The sequence below is a fragment of the Pelobates fuscus genome, chromosome 8, assembly GCF_036172605.1.
Source record: "Pelobates fuscus isolate aPelFus1 chromosome 8, aPelFus1.pri, whole genome shotgun sequence".
NCBI classification, from domain to species: domain Eukaryota; kingdom Metazoa; phylum Chordata; class Amphibia; order Anura; family Pelobatidae; genus Pelobates; species Pelobates fuscus.
Genome location: NC_086324.1, coordinates 17,069,756 through 17,082,907, shown reverse-complemented (window position 1 = coordinate 17,082,907; position 13,152 = coordinate 17,069,756). Strand labels below are relative to the sequence as shown.

Sequence of the window (13,152 nt, the reverse complement as noted above, 5' to 3'; positions counted from 1 at the left end):
GATGTGTGAGAACAGACACGAATTGAAGAATTGTTACAATGTAATGAAGGGTAAATAGAAATAGAAATGCGTCACCTGCCAGAAGTCAGCGATGGTATGAGACAGAGGCCCCTGGGTGGCGATGTATGCTGGCATGCGAGGATCATGTTCAATCTATTTCAAAGACATAAAGAGAACAACGTGTCGCTGAATCTAGAGTGTTAAAGTAGCGCACCAGTAGTAAGAGTTAATCAATTTCACAGAAATTGTGATGAGTAAAATATCTGTAATTCTCACAGCATCCACGTACATCTGTGTCTGAACATGCACATCAAGTCTGCAATTTACACAAATATTCCAAGCTAAGAAAATGATACAATTCATATATTTATAGAGATAATGAAATATAGACTTTCACTTTGTACAATAATCTTTTTTATGTGGTCTAATGACATAGTTACACAGGTGGAAAAGAGACTTGTGTCCATCAAGTTCTGTCTTCCTCACATTTGTTTTTTGCTGTTGATCCAAAAGAAGGCAAAAACCCAGTTTGAAGAACTTCCAATTTTGCAACAAACTAGGAAAAAATTCCTTCTTGACCCCAAAATAGCAGTCAGATGTCTCCTTGGATCAAGCAGCTATTACCCCACTAATTAGAAATTATATCCCTTAGTATTATGTTTTTGCAAGTATTTATCCAATTGCTGTTTAAACATCTGTATGGACTCTGATATTTCACCATTTCTGTATTTAATTCAATATGGTGTTAAAATACAATGAACTGCCCCAAGAGTAAATATTTATATGGATAGCAAAGTAGCTTTCTGAGTTTGTAACAAAACTATGGTGTGCTGTGATGTAATCGTGGTCTGCCATCATGAAGTTTAAAAATGAAATGATGCGATTTCGCTTTGGTTTGCGAGTGGAGCCAGGCTTTCACAAAATACATTTTTGGGTGTCTACAGAACCTGCCAAATCCTCTCACTGTGGGATCACTGAGAATACAGCAAGAATACAAAGAAATACACTGTGATCCCTCACTTACAGCCTTTGCACACGCAGAGTGGAAACGCACAGATATTAAATTTGTCTATAATCCTTTGTGCTTTACAATGAGCTGGATTGGGCTCCGGATCACGTTGTTCCTTGTATTTTCTCATTTACACATACCTCCTGACTTCAATTAACGTATCATTTTATTGCTATTACCATGTAAATGCCCCAAGTCAGGACAGCTGTATTGTTTGAGATAATAATGCCTAGTGGGCAATTTCCAAGCAGTGCAAAAGGAAAGGGTAATGAATTGTGAGCTCCTTGAAACACAGGGCTTTGTAACAGATTGCAACTTTTGTGTTAGGACTCTATTTGGATTGCTGACGGCAACATTGATAAACACAAGCAGGGAGAATGGTGGGAAACAGATTAGGTCTCTTTAATGCAGCTGCACCTGGGATCATTGCCCTTTTTTAACATACTGAAAATAAGACTTTATCACAGCTCTTTAATTGTCAGCCAGGGATGTGAGATACAATTTTAATTACAGTATTCCGGGGGAAGGGAGCAGTGACACTGATGTCAGTATGTCTCAGAAGTACTTACAATAGGGCTGGCATTGATATAATCACTGTGGGAAGTGTTATTTTCACTCTTCAGCTTAATACGAGCATGATCATCTGCGGAAAACATAGAAACCCAAGTTACACCTCTATGTTTGTGCCTGCGGCTCACTTACACGTATTTGGTACAGGAAACCAGGTCTATGCAAACAGAACCATCGAAAGAGATAGAAGCATGAAGGACTCTCTGAAGGTTTTCAGCGTTAAATGCTTTGTCACAAGAGTTCACTTTTCGCCAATAGAGGCTTTATCACAAGTGAACACTGTGATAAACTCATCTTGAGCCACCACATTTGGTTGGTGGTCTCCTGGTTTGAGAACCACAGCACAGAAGCACTTTAAAACAATAGAAGAGACCGAATATCCCTAGGCCAGGCTTGTACTGCCAAAACGTATCTAAATAGAGCTATTGTAGAAGTGCTTTTTCACTTATTGTTTTGGCATTGTATGCAGGACATACCACACAGTACTTTCTGCCTCCACATATTTTACAACCTCTGAGAAAGTATCTATCTCAGAAACATAATCAGGCACTACTCCCTCCTCTTGTTCTACGTACCTTTCACTGGGCCGGAACGGAGAGACTCTGGGTGTTTGAGCTGCCTACCCTTTTTTATCTGTATGTGCTAAAAACCTGATTTGTAATTATTTTAACATGTATACGAACTTACAGGGCACAAAATCTGGATTGCGATTCTTTTTCAGGTTGGCTTCGGTCTTAGCGATGGAGCAAGAGTTGGGCTCAGCCTGATATGCGCAGAGAGCCTGCCATTCCTTGGCAAGACGATCACGGTTTCTCATGTGATCTTCCATGTAGGCCTAGTAAAACATAGAATAAAAACTGTTAGAATAATTACAACAAAAATAAAGATTCCTCTATTATATATGGCTAAAGGGGGCGGAAACTACCGAGCCGCTACACTGCTGTTTCTTTGCCCAGTGCAATCAATGACAATGAAAGGAAATGATCAGTACACTTGGTTAGATAACTGGACGCCAGGGTTTCAAAATGTCAAGTATGAGGACATCATATTTTAATAACGTTTGAGCATTAGTAAGCATCAACATTCAATTTTACAAGAATTTCTGTCACTACAGATTTATAGTAATGCAGACTCCCTCACACACTAACATATAATTAAGGTTTTGGGTATTTAATATTTTATTTAGAGGGCATTTAATGCCATAGTGATCAGACATTTGTTGTCACTGTATTCTGGATGTGGGGGTGGGATCTGCACATTTACAATATCAGGGATTCATACATTCCCCAGCAACGAACTTTTTGGATCAATAACTATCTGAAAGCCCACAGCAAGTGCATGGGAGAGGTGTACGAGTCTTTTGGTATCCCAGTCAACATTCTTATCAATTTAATGTCTACCCAAGGCATTTGGGGAGAGCATGGGCCTGCAGAATTCCGTTGTTTCCTGCTTCTCTATCAGTATGACCTGCTTAGCATGAGGGACGATTCACAGCAATAAAACTGACTCTGATTCCTGCACCTCCACTGACACACACATCTAATCTCACAGCCTCTTGCAAACACCTCAATGTCAGACATACCATAGCAGCCTAGCTGCCTGGTGAGCCTCCAAATTACTGTAGTATCCTGAGAAAAATCCCAGTGGGTCAACCTTACCCAGACCTGGAGAGTAATGAGCTTAACGTCCACTAGTCCAAACACAGACCCACACAGGGCTGGGTTAGCAAAGTCCCTGCATAATTCCTGCCTGCTGCCTCAATCATGCAGGACTCTGCAAACAGGTATCCCAACATGTCCAGTGTCTTAAATCAGCAGAGAAAGGGTGCTTGGAGGCTACCACCTACACATAAAGACTAGTTGCCCCCTGCCTCCAGTGTCAGTTATTCCATGCTCCCTCTTTATTATATTTCCATTATTCCCCCACTCCATTAGGTTAAGAAGAAGAAAATCTGAGATGAAGGCTCTCTTCAGGTATAGTCAGGGCCTTCGCAACTTGTGTATGAAAAGGGGAGAACAATCTAGCCTCTCTTCCCATGATTAAGGGTTCCCAAGGATCTCTGTAAATGTATTTTAATTTATTTAAGGAGTTCTTTTCCTGTAGGGTTGGAAACTGCATGACATTGCCTGAGCAGTTCATGTGCTAGCCATCCACATTTGGTGGTCATTTTTCATTTTTAAATAAAAAAAAACCCCATAGAATTCAGGCTGAAAATAATAATAAAAAAAAAAAAAAACAATAAGACACTCATACATCGGCTGTCTTACCAGGATCATGTGGCCAGTTGAGATATCCATGTTTGACTGGACTGGCTCCTCGCACCAGGATGGAGTGCTGCTGTGAGAGCTGGGGCTGGGCTGAGGAACATCGCTGAACTGGGATGAGACGCTACTAACACGAGAGTTCTCTGCTGCGCCGGTAGTCTCAGTGCGACTAAAGAGAGTCTTGCCCGCCATGTGTTGTCTGCACAGATCCTGCACTCAACAATAGACAGAGTGTAAGGGAACTAGTATTCTGCTTTTCAGATATACAAAGACAAATATTATCTATATCTGGAATGTTTTGTAAATGGGATACTTTGTATCTACTCTCCTGCTGACTATTAGTGGTTTGGTCCATGTGATAATAACTTTCCCAGTTCATAAGATGTTCTAGGTGTGAAAATATATAGATTGGCAACAGGGCAAGCTGTTTAAATGTGCTGAGGAACGCCTTATGGAGCCAATATAATTTACATCGAATGTACAGTTGGCATGCAGACATATAATATAGATAACATCCTGTGCACTGATGAAGTTCATGGCATAATAAAATTTACAGTCAGGGGCGGAATGACAGTGTCCTGGGGCCCCGGGCAAAATTAAGACCTGGACCCCCTGCAGATATAGATATACCAGGCAACTCCGCACGGCTGAACTTTTGACACATTATGTCAATTCCTATATAAGGAGCCACACAGAGCTGCCTGATAAGGCTTACAGACAGCTCTCCTAATGTGTTTATCTTTCAGGCACACTGAGAGGCAGCCTAGTGGGTCTTTGGGAAGGCCCCATTAGCTTTCTTTCAGTGTGCCCTGCTGGGGCTGTGTGGCAGAACAAGGGGAGAGGGGCCGAAAAAGAAGATAAGTATTTTGTAGCAGGGGCCCGCGGATTGTCGTGCGGGCCCCTCACTGACTGCAGGCTGGCTGGGGAGATTGTTTAACTCCCTAGACAGCTGTTCCTTTCCTGCACAGCGGGCGGACCCCTAAGGGCCTTGGGCCCTCGGTCCATGACCGATTTGCCCAGGGGCTCACTTCGCCCCTGTTTACAGTCAGTTACAGTTATCCTGCTTTATATTAGAAGCTTTACCTGGTATTCAAATGTGGAGTCGCCGCTACCTTCAGGTCCGAGGCCAGCAAGTCGCTCCTTCTCCCGCTGCTTGGCATGTTGGCGAATACAGAAAATGACGGCTGATGCAATAACAATACCAGCAATGCAAGCCAAGGCGATAAAGATGAGCAAAACGAAGCGCAAATTGTCTCCAAAGTGACTGGTGTGTGGAAACACAGTGCCATTTCCAACCTGTGGGAAGAAGAAAACACTTTAATGTAAAACAGTAAAAAAATAAAATGTAAAAAATGGCTAGAGGGGTTATCTGCCCATCAATGCAACAAACACATAGTTTGCCTATAATGCTAAACAGAGGTTACATGGCCATCAGTGCAAAAGTGCTATTACCTATGCATTAGTGAAACAGGGAGCTTACCTGTCCAACAGTACCTGAGAGCAGTAACTGGACCACTAATACAACCAACTGTTCACCTGCACATCAACAAGAGACCGATTACCTGTTCTGTGCAACAAAAGGAGTTATCTGGCCTCCAGTGCAATGTAAATATTTCCTATGCATTAATGCAACAGAGAGGGTATATATGCATCAGTGTAAGTATCAGCGCCCATCTGTGCAACAGAGATCTCCTGCTCAGCAATACATTCTAAAACCAGGTGTGGGTGTGTAAACACACGGTAAGGTCACAATTATAGGCAGGTAATCTCACAGGGGAAAGAGCAATAATTAGCATCTGTTCCAATTAAACTCAAAAAAAATATTGTGTAATTAATTTAGTTTTGGCATATACCGCATCTTTATCTCAATTACACCCACGAAATGTAATAAACTAACATAAAATTTCTTACTAGCGTCTCATACTCTTAAACACACCCCAACATTAGTTTCTTTATTTGGGCATTTCAATGTTGGGAGGTTCCAACATATCTGAGGAATATGTACTAACTGAATGCAATTGCAAAATAAGGAAAAAAATATTTAGGGAGAAGAGTGCTTGGAAAATGATATGTAAATCTAACCCGGGGCGTTCAACCGCTTTACTTACAAATATATCTTTTAAATTTAAATTGAGAATAGAATATTCACAACTACCGTTTGTCATCAGCCTAAATATTTGTGAACTGTCCATATACAAATATACACACACACACACACACACACACACTACACTGAGCAGAGTATTTATAGGCTTATTTATATTTTTATATTTATAGGTTTGGATATTAAACTGGAACTACAAAATGAGGCATAATGCTAATTTTATAATTAAAAAAAAACCCTATCCTTTATCATAAAAAAACCCTAACCTTTATCATAAAAAAACCCTAACCTTTACATGGATAAAAAATTTATAAAATGCATACCTGCAACAAATATAAAGAATATCTAATTTTTAACAAAATGACATAGGTAAAATTAAAATAAATATATATATTTTAGAAATCTCTGTGAAGTTGGTAAGGTAAAATGAAGGTATATGGTATTCTGTGATTTATATTAATCATAAGATCGTGGTCAGAAAGCCTTTTAAAGGAGCCCTGTGAAAGTCAGCATGTAACACATTCTGACAAAAAGCAAAATAAATGCATTTTATCTGAGGCACCCTCTGTGATTATACGTGGGACTGCAGGATAAAGCTGTCACTGGGAGCTTCAATATTTCACACAGTAGCAGATCAAAGGGCATTTGCCTTCATATCCTTCTAGCAAGCTAGCTTATACAAGTAATACAAAGATTGTTTTTTTATATTTTTACTGCAATCTAAATTTCAGTAATCATTACACGTCTAGCCGTTATGTACTAAGTATCTTGAGAGACTCAATCAGGCATTTCTCCTCGATGGAGAAAATACTATTTTTATAAAAATATAAATTTGACCTTTTTTTCTTTAACTGCAAAAAAACGGCTAGCATAAACAAGGAAAGGAAAAAATCCAATTGAAATTAATAAAGAAACGGAATTCCTACGGTCGTCAAATCTTTAAAAAATATTTACCTAGATATCTTTTTTTTCTTTTTGAGATTTTTAAAGGAAGATGGGAGGAAACATCCCTCATTAATCATATTAAGTACTGTATCAGGGGAGATTTTGAGCATTCATAACGTCTATATATGTGTTGGGTTTCCAACAAGCCAAACAGCAACTCACAATTAAATAATGGGTGTAAAAAAATCTGAATAGATAAATCAATTATCTGTAAAATATGTCAAATAATAGCATGGCCTAAAGCACTGCTTAACTACCCCAGACTTTAAAACACACCAGCCATCCAAATTTTGTCAGCCTCCCCATTGAAAAAAACAGAGATCCCTGAATCCTGCGCTGTTGCTGTGCCAACTCAACAAAAGCAGGTGATACGTCATTCAGAGATCCAAAAAACAGGAGGTATCTTTTCCAGAAATCTCCATCTGTACACAGGACATATCTTGATTATTCATCATATACAGGAGACATCTAGATAACTTATCTTATATACAGAAGATGCGGTGGGCAGATAGTCAACACACATTGAAGAGATAAGTCAATCACACAGCACAACATATACAAGAGATAATTCTGCACAACACACACAAAGGACATATCGCTACCAAACATCTCAATACGTATGGTAGACAATTCCACCATACATATCAGAATAACTCAACCATATGGTTTGACATATTGAGGCGATATCTTGACAACTCATCATAGAAGGTAGATAACCAGACTGCTCACAATATATGTACAAGATGCATCCTTAACTCATATAGAATAAAGATATATCTTGAACAGACACCTCACCTTGTTCACAGATCTCTATCAGATATCAACCCTGGGAAAGTTTATCATATTCAGGATATAAAAATATGACTTCTACAACACAAGATACAATATAGATAAGTCGTTCTAAATATGGGAAATGTGTATTTTGTCACAGACATGAAAATAATCAATTTTTTACAGCCACACATTCTCTGACATTAACATTTAATTCAACAAGTGCCACAAACGCCATGATAGGTGTGCGCTTCACATTGTATTAGCTTTTGTTTTGGGGGATAAAAAAAAAAAAAAAGACTATTTCTTGAAAAATCAACCTTCAAAAAAAACGTAATTTCGATTTGTCAAATGAACTAAAACATAGCTAGTAATTTTTTGGTTTGTTAAATAATTTAGCAATGGGAGACTTTATAACACATATTTTGAAAAAGAAACAAAATAACATTTTTGATCTAGCGATAAACATCATGTACGAAGATAAATGACAATGTTATTCTTCAACCAGATAAGATTTCAGATTAAAGGGCAAGTGCTGATAGGAACCTAAATAGGGCCTGGTGGACAATTAGTCCATGCATGAGGATGAGCCTGGCTGGCCACGCCAAAAAAACGCCAGCATTTTTCATCATATAACAACTAACCATCTCCACAGTCCTCTCTGGTTCTATCATTAGTGCTCTATAGGTTACAAATGTTCTTGAAAAAATTGAATATACGAAATATCTGTTCAATAATGTTTGCATCTGTACCTGATCATATATATATTATGCTTTCCAATAAAACAAACTTACTTTGTCTTCTTCCCTAGCGCTCTCTGTCAAAAGTAGAAGACCATTCAAACATCTCGACACACTGTCCTCAATATGGGCAAAGATTTATATATGATGCACACCAACACTTGGCTTTTCTAACATTCAACTCAAACATGGGCATTAGAGAGGTCTACTCAACAAATTAGGACATCAGGCAAGGACGTATCTTATTGGCACAAGGCTAGTGTACAAACATTGTGACTTGTCCGCTACCTGAGGCCTAAACATTTTGTTAAGATGGAAATCATTTTCACATGCCTAAAATTAACAATTTAAAATGTATTTTAGATTAACCCCAGGTTTTCAGACTTCTAGGAGGTTTCTGCCGCAAAGTGTACGGGGTCATATTTGTCATTGGAAAAAAAATGCAGCAATTCTGGGGTAGCGATATAAAAAGTGGAGATCAGCTCTCTTTGATGATTCCTTAAGTTCCATAAAATTGCTCCAAAATGTATCTGATACATATTAAACCCCTACCTAATTTTCTCCATGTATACTCTAAATATTGCTTTAAAGCCATCAAAAATATGGTGTAACAACTATTTTAATTTTGCCTGTCAATATAATAAAATTCTCCATGATGATCAACTGCTCTCAGATACAGTAACTTCCCAGTGGTTTTGTGGGTAGGTAGGCAATACACCCTATCAATCTACAGTATTGTGGTCTTTAAGGTTTATGACCCATATCCATAGAGTATTGTAAGACATAAAGATTTATTCACTGAACACAATAGTAGTGAACTGAAAACAGAATTGCAGAATTCAAGGTTTTACAAATAAACCCTTAATACTTCTTGGATTATTTTTTTTTACACTTTGTTGCCTAACATACACAATACCTTCTGGTTTTATCGTAAGTACATTCATTCATAGTTACCATTGAAAGTGCTAACAGATCGCCTTGTAAGCCCAAGTATAGTATTTGGCTTTTTTTCACTCTGGAAGTCTTTCATCCTCCATTTTGTCTCCAGTCTCTCGTTCATTGTAGCTTGCCTTTTAATCATGGAGTTGGATTTTATCTGACCAGAGTGCACTCTGCTCCTTTCTGAACATCTTCCTGTGTGAGTGGCAATGTACTGTGTACTTTGTAATTCCATTGTGCTTCTCATTAATTCTGCTATAGAGGGCAGGCCTTCATTAGTATTAAGTGGCACCATACCTTTGTCAAAAAGGCTAGCAATCTAACTGAAAGTTGGAGGTTAAAGCAGGACTTCAAGGTCACATGTGGCCGGAAGAATCACTGTTACCTGTTTTAACTCTTATTCTGCTAGAACACCAATACATATTTAATTATTCCTACAATTAGTTTTCTGCCTAAAACATACTGTATCAACCCTACTAAGATCAGAAAAGGATTAGAAAATAGCTTTTTACAAAGGATTACTGGCGGCCAAATGCCTGAAACGTAGCCCCCCCCCCCCCCCCCTCCCAATTTTTTTAACAAACAGGGTTCTTCTGTTAGAACGAGTATTCTCCTACACCGTAGCATAGGAGGGGAATTAAAAAAAAGACATATTGTTTCCATCCAACTTACCTAATGTGAATTTTGTCTCTGCAGGTCAGCCTGTGCTATCCACTTACATAGCTCTCCGGGGGGAGGAGGGGGGACAGGACAATACTGTGATCGCAGGCTCTCTACCTTATCCCTTTCTCACACACACACAATGATCAGACCAGAGCTTTGTGCCGGACAGGGGACACAGACCCGGGAACAGGAGGGGTGGTGGGGGGTGAGGGGGGGGGGAGGGGGGGGGAGAGAGAGAGGCATAGGAAACACAGGACAGTAGGAAAGAAAAAAATGAACAAGAGCCTTGCTTGTGGGTGAATAGAATAAAATAAAATAAAATTAGCTGGAGCTATACAGGGAGGATGATTACAGAAAAAAGAGGATGCAGTGGGTGTAACAGAGAAGGGAGGAAAGGAGAACCAGGCTATGGAGGGAAGGATGGAGAAAATCACAAAAGACAGGACAGTGAGAATCAGATTGAAAGAGGAATGGAGAGACTAGGGAGCATGAATACCAAGCCCAGACGGAGAGAGAGAAGCAATGATGGAGGACCATGGAGAGATGAGACAGCAAGAGCTGGGAGCGGCAGGCAGGCAGGGTGTGTGTGGGATGGGGTCTCTGATACCCTTATTCTGCCTCCCAAAGCTCCCTATAATATCAGCATCCCCGTCACAATCAAAGCACTTGTCACATCAAAAGAGGTTGCTATGACAACTGCTCCATGTTACTGGGGGGAGGCGGTCCCTCTTCATAAGCGTCCTCCCTCCCCTCACCCAAAGACAGAAGGACACCTCCCATGTTCATCCAGCCCTCAGCCCCCCTTCCTGCAGCTGGACGACACCTCCCCCACACCCTTTCTGAAAACCCATCCCCCACACATTAACCTGTAATCAATAAGATAAGAGAAAAGGACCATAAAACAAAAAAATATGTTAAGATAAAACAGACACACTGGATCCACCACTCCCTGACAGATACACAGTATCCATCCCTCCCTGACAGACACACAGTATCTCTCCCTCCCTGACAGACACACAGTATCCATCCCTCCCTGACAGACACACAGTATCCATCCCTCCCTGACAGATACACAGTATCCATCCCTCCCTGACAGACACACAGTATCTCTCCCTCCCTGACAGACATACAGTATCCATCCCTCCCTGACAGACACACAGTATCTCTCCCTCCCTGACAGACACACAGTATCTCTCCCTCCCTGACAGACACACAGTATCCATCCCTCCCTGACGGACACACAGTATCTCTCCCTCTCTGACAGACACACAGTATCCATCCCTCCCTGACAGACACACAGTATCCATCCCTCCCTGACAGACACACAGTATCCATCCCTCCCTGACAGACACACAGTATCCATCCCTCCCTGACAGACACACAGTATCCATCCCTCCCTGACAGACACACAGTATCCATCCCTCCCTGACAGACACACAGTATCCATCCCTCCCTGACAGACACACAGTATCCATCCCTCTCTGACAGACACACAGTATCCATCCCTCCCTGACAGATACACAGTATCCATCCCTCCCTGACAGACACACAGTATCTCTCCCTCCCTGACAGACACACAGTATCTCTCCCTCCCTGACAGACAGACAGTATCCATCCCTCTCTGACAGACACACAGTATCCATCCCTCCCTGACAGATACACAGTATCCATCCCTCCCTGACAGACACACAGTATCTCTCCCTCCCTGACAGACAGACAGTATCCATCCCTCCCTGACGGACACACATTATCTCTCCCTCCCTGACAGACAGACAGCATTCATCCCTCCCTGACAGACAAACAGCATCCATCCCTCCCTGACAGACACACAGTATCCATCCCTCCCGGACAGACATACAGTATCTTTCCCTTCCTGACAGACACACAGTATCTCTCCCTCCCTGACAGACAGACAGCATCCATCCCTCCCTGACACACACACAGTATCCATCCATCCCTCCCTGACAGACACACAGTATCTCTCTCTCCCTGACAGACACACAGTATCCATCCATCCCTCCCTGACAGACACACATTATCTCTCCCTCCCTGACAGACACACAGTATCTCTCCCTCCCTGTCAGACACACAGTATCTCTCCCTCCCTGTCAGACACACAGTATCCATCCCTCGATGACACACACAGTATCCATCCCTCCTTGACAGACACACAGTATTTCTCGCTCCCTGACAGACACACAGTATCCATCCCTCCCTGACAGACACACAGTAGCCATCCCTCCCTGACAGACACACAGTAGCCATCCCTCCCTGACAGACACACAGTATCTCTCCCTTCGCTGACAGACACACAGTATCTCTCCCTCCCTGACAGACAGACAGCATTCATCCCTCCCTGACAGACAGACAGTATCCATCCCTCCCGGACAGACATACAGTATCTTTCCCTTCCTGACAGACACACAGTATCTCTCCCTCCCTGACAGACAGACAGCATCCATCCCTCCCTGACACACACACAGTATCCATCCATCCCTCCCTGACAGACACACAGTATCTCTCTCTCCCTGACAGACACACAGTATCCATCCATCCCTCCCTGACAGACACACATTATCTCTCCATCCCTCCCTGACAGACACACAGTATCTCTCCCTCCCTGTCAGACACACAGTATCCATCCCTCGATGACACACACAGTATCCATCCCTCCTTGACAGACACACAGTATTTCTCGCTCCCTGACAGACACACAGTATCCATCCCTCCCTGACAGACACACAGTAGCCATCCCTCCCTGACAGACACACAGTATCCATCCCTCCCTGACAGACACACAGTATCTCTCCCTCCCTGACAGACACACAGTATCCATCCCTCGCTGACAGACACAGTATCCATCCCTTGCTGACAGACACAAAGTATCCATCCATCGCTGACAGACACAGTATCCATCCCTTGCTGACAGACACAAAGTATCCATCCATCGCTGACAGACACACAGTATATCTCCATCCCTGACAGACACACAGTATATCTCTCCCGTCCTGACAGACACACAGTATATATCCCACGCTGACAGACACACACACAGTATCCATTCCACCCTGACAGACACACAGTATATCTCCCTCCCTGACAGACACACAGTATACATCCCTCCCTGACAGATACACAGTATACATC

The 13,152-nt window shown here is 41.7% G+C and overlaps 1 protein-coding gene across 3 annotated transcripts in view; it reads right to left on the bottom strand.

The window, feature by feature from the left end:
- Positions 1–13,152, bottom strand: part of PTPRN (protein tyrosine phosphatase receptor type N) — an 88,482-nt gene that overhangs the window by 9,666 nt on the left and 65,664 nt on the right. For all 3 annotated transcript variants that reach the window (XM_063429319.1, XM_063429318.1, XM_063429320.1), the window contains 5 exons: positions 4,927–5,139; positions 3,847–4,053; positions 2,267–2,414; positions 1,579–1,652; positions 76–153 (listed from right to left, as the gene is read on the bottom strand). In XM_063429319.1, coding sequence (XP_063285389.1) covers positions 76–153; positions 1,579–1,652; positions 2,267–2,414; positions 3,847–4,053; positions 4,927–5,139 — 720 coding nt within the window. The remainder of the gene's footprint in view (positions 1–75; positions 154–1,578; positions 1,653–2,266; positions 2,415–3,846; positions 4,054–4,926; positions 5,140–13,152) is intronic.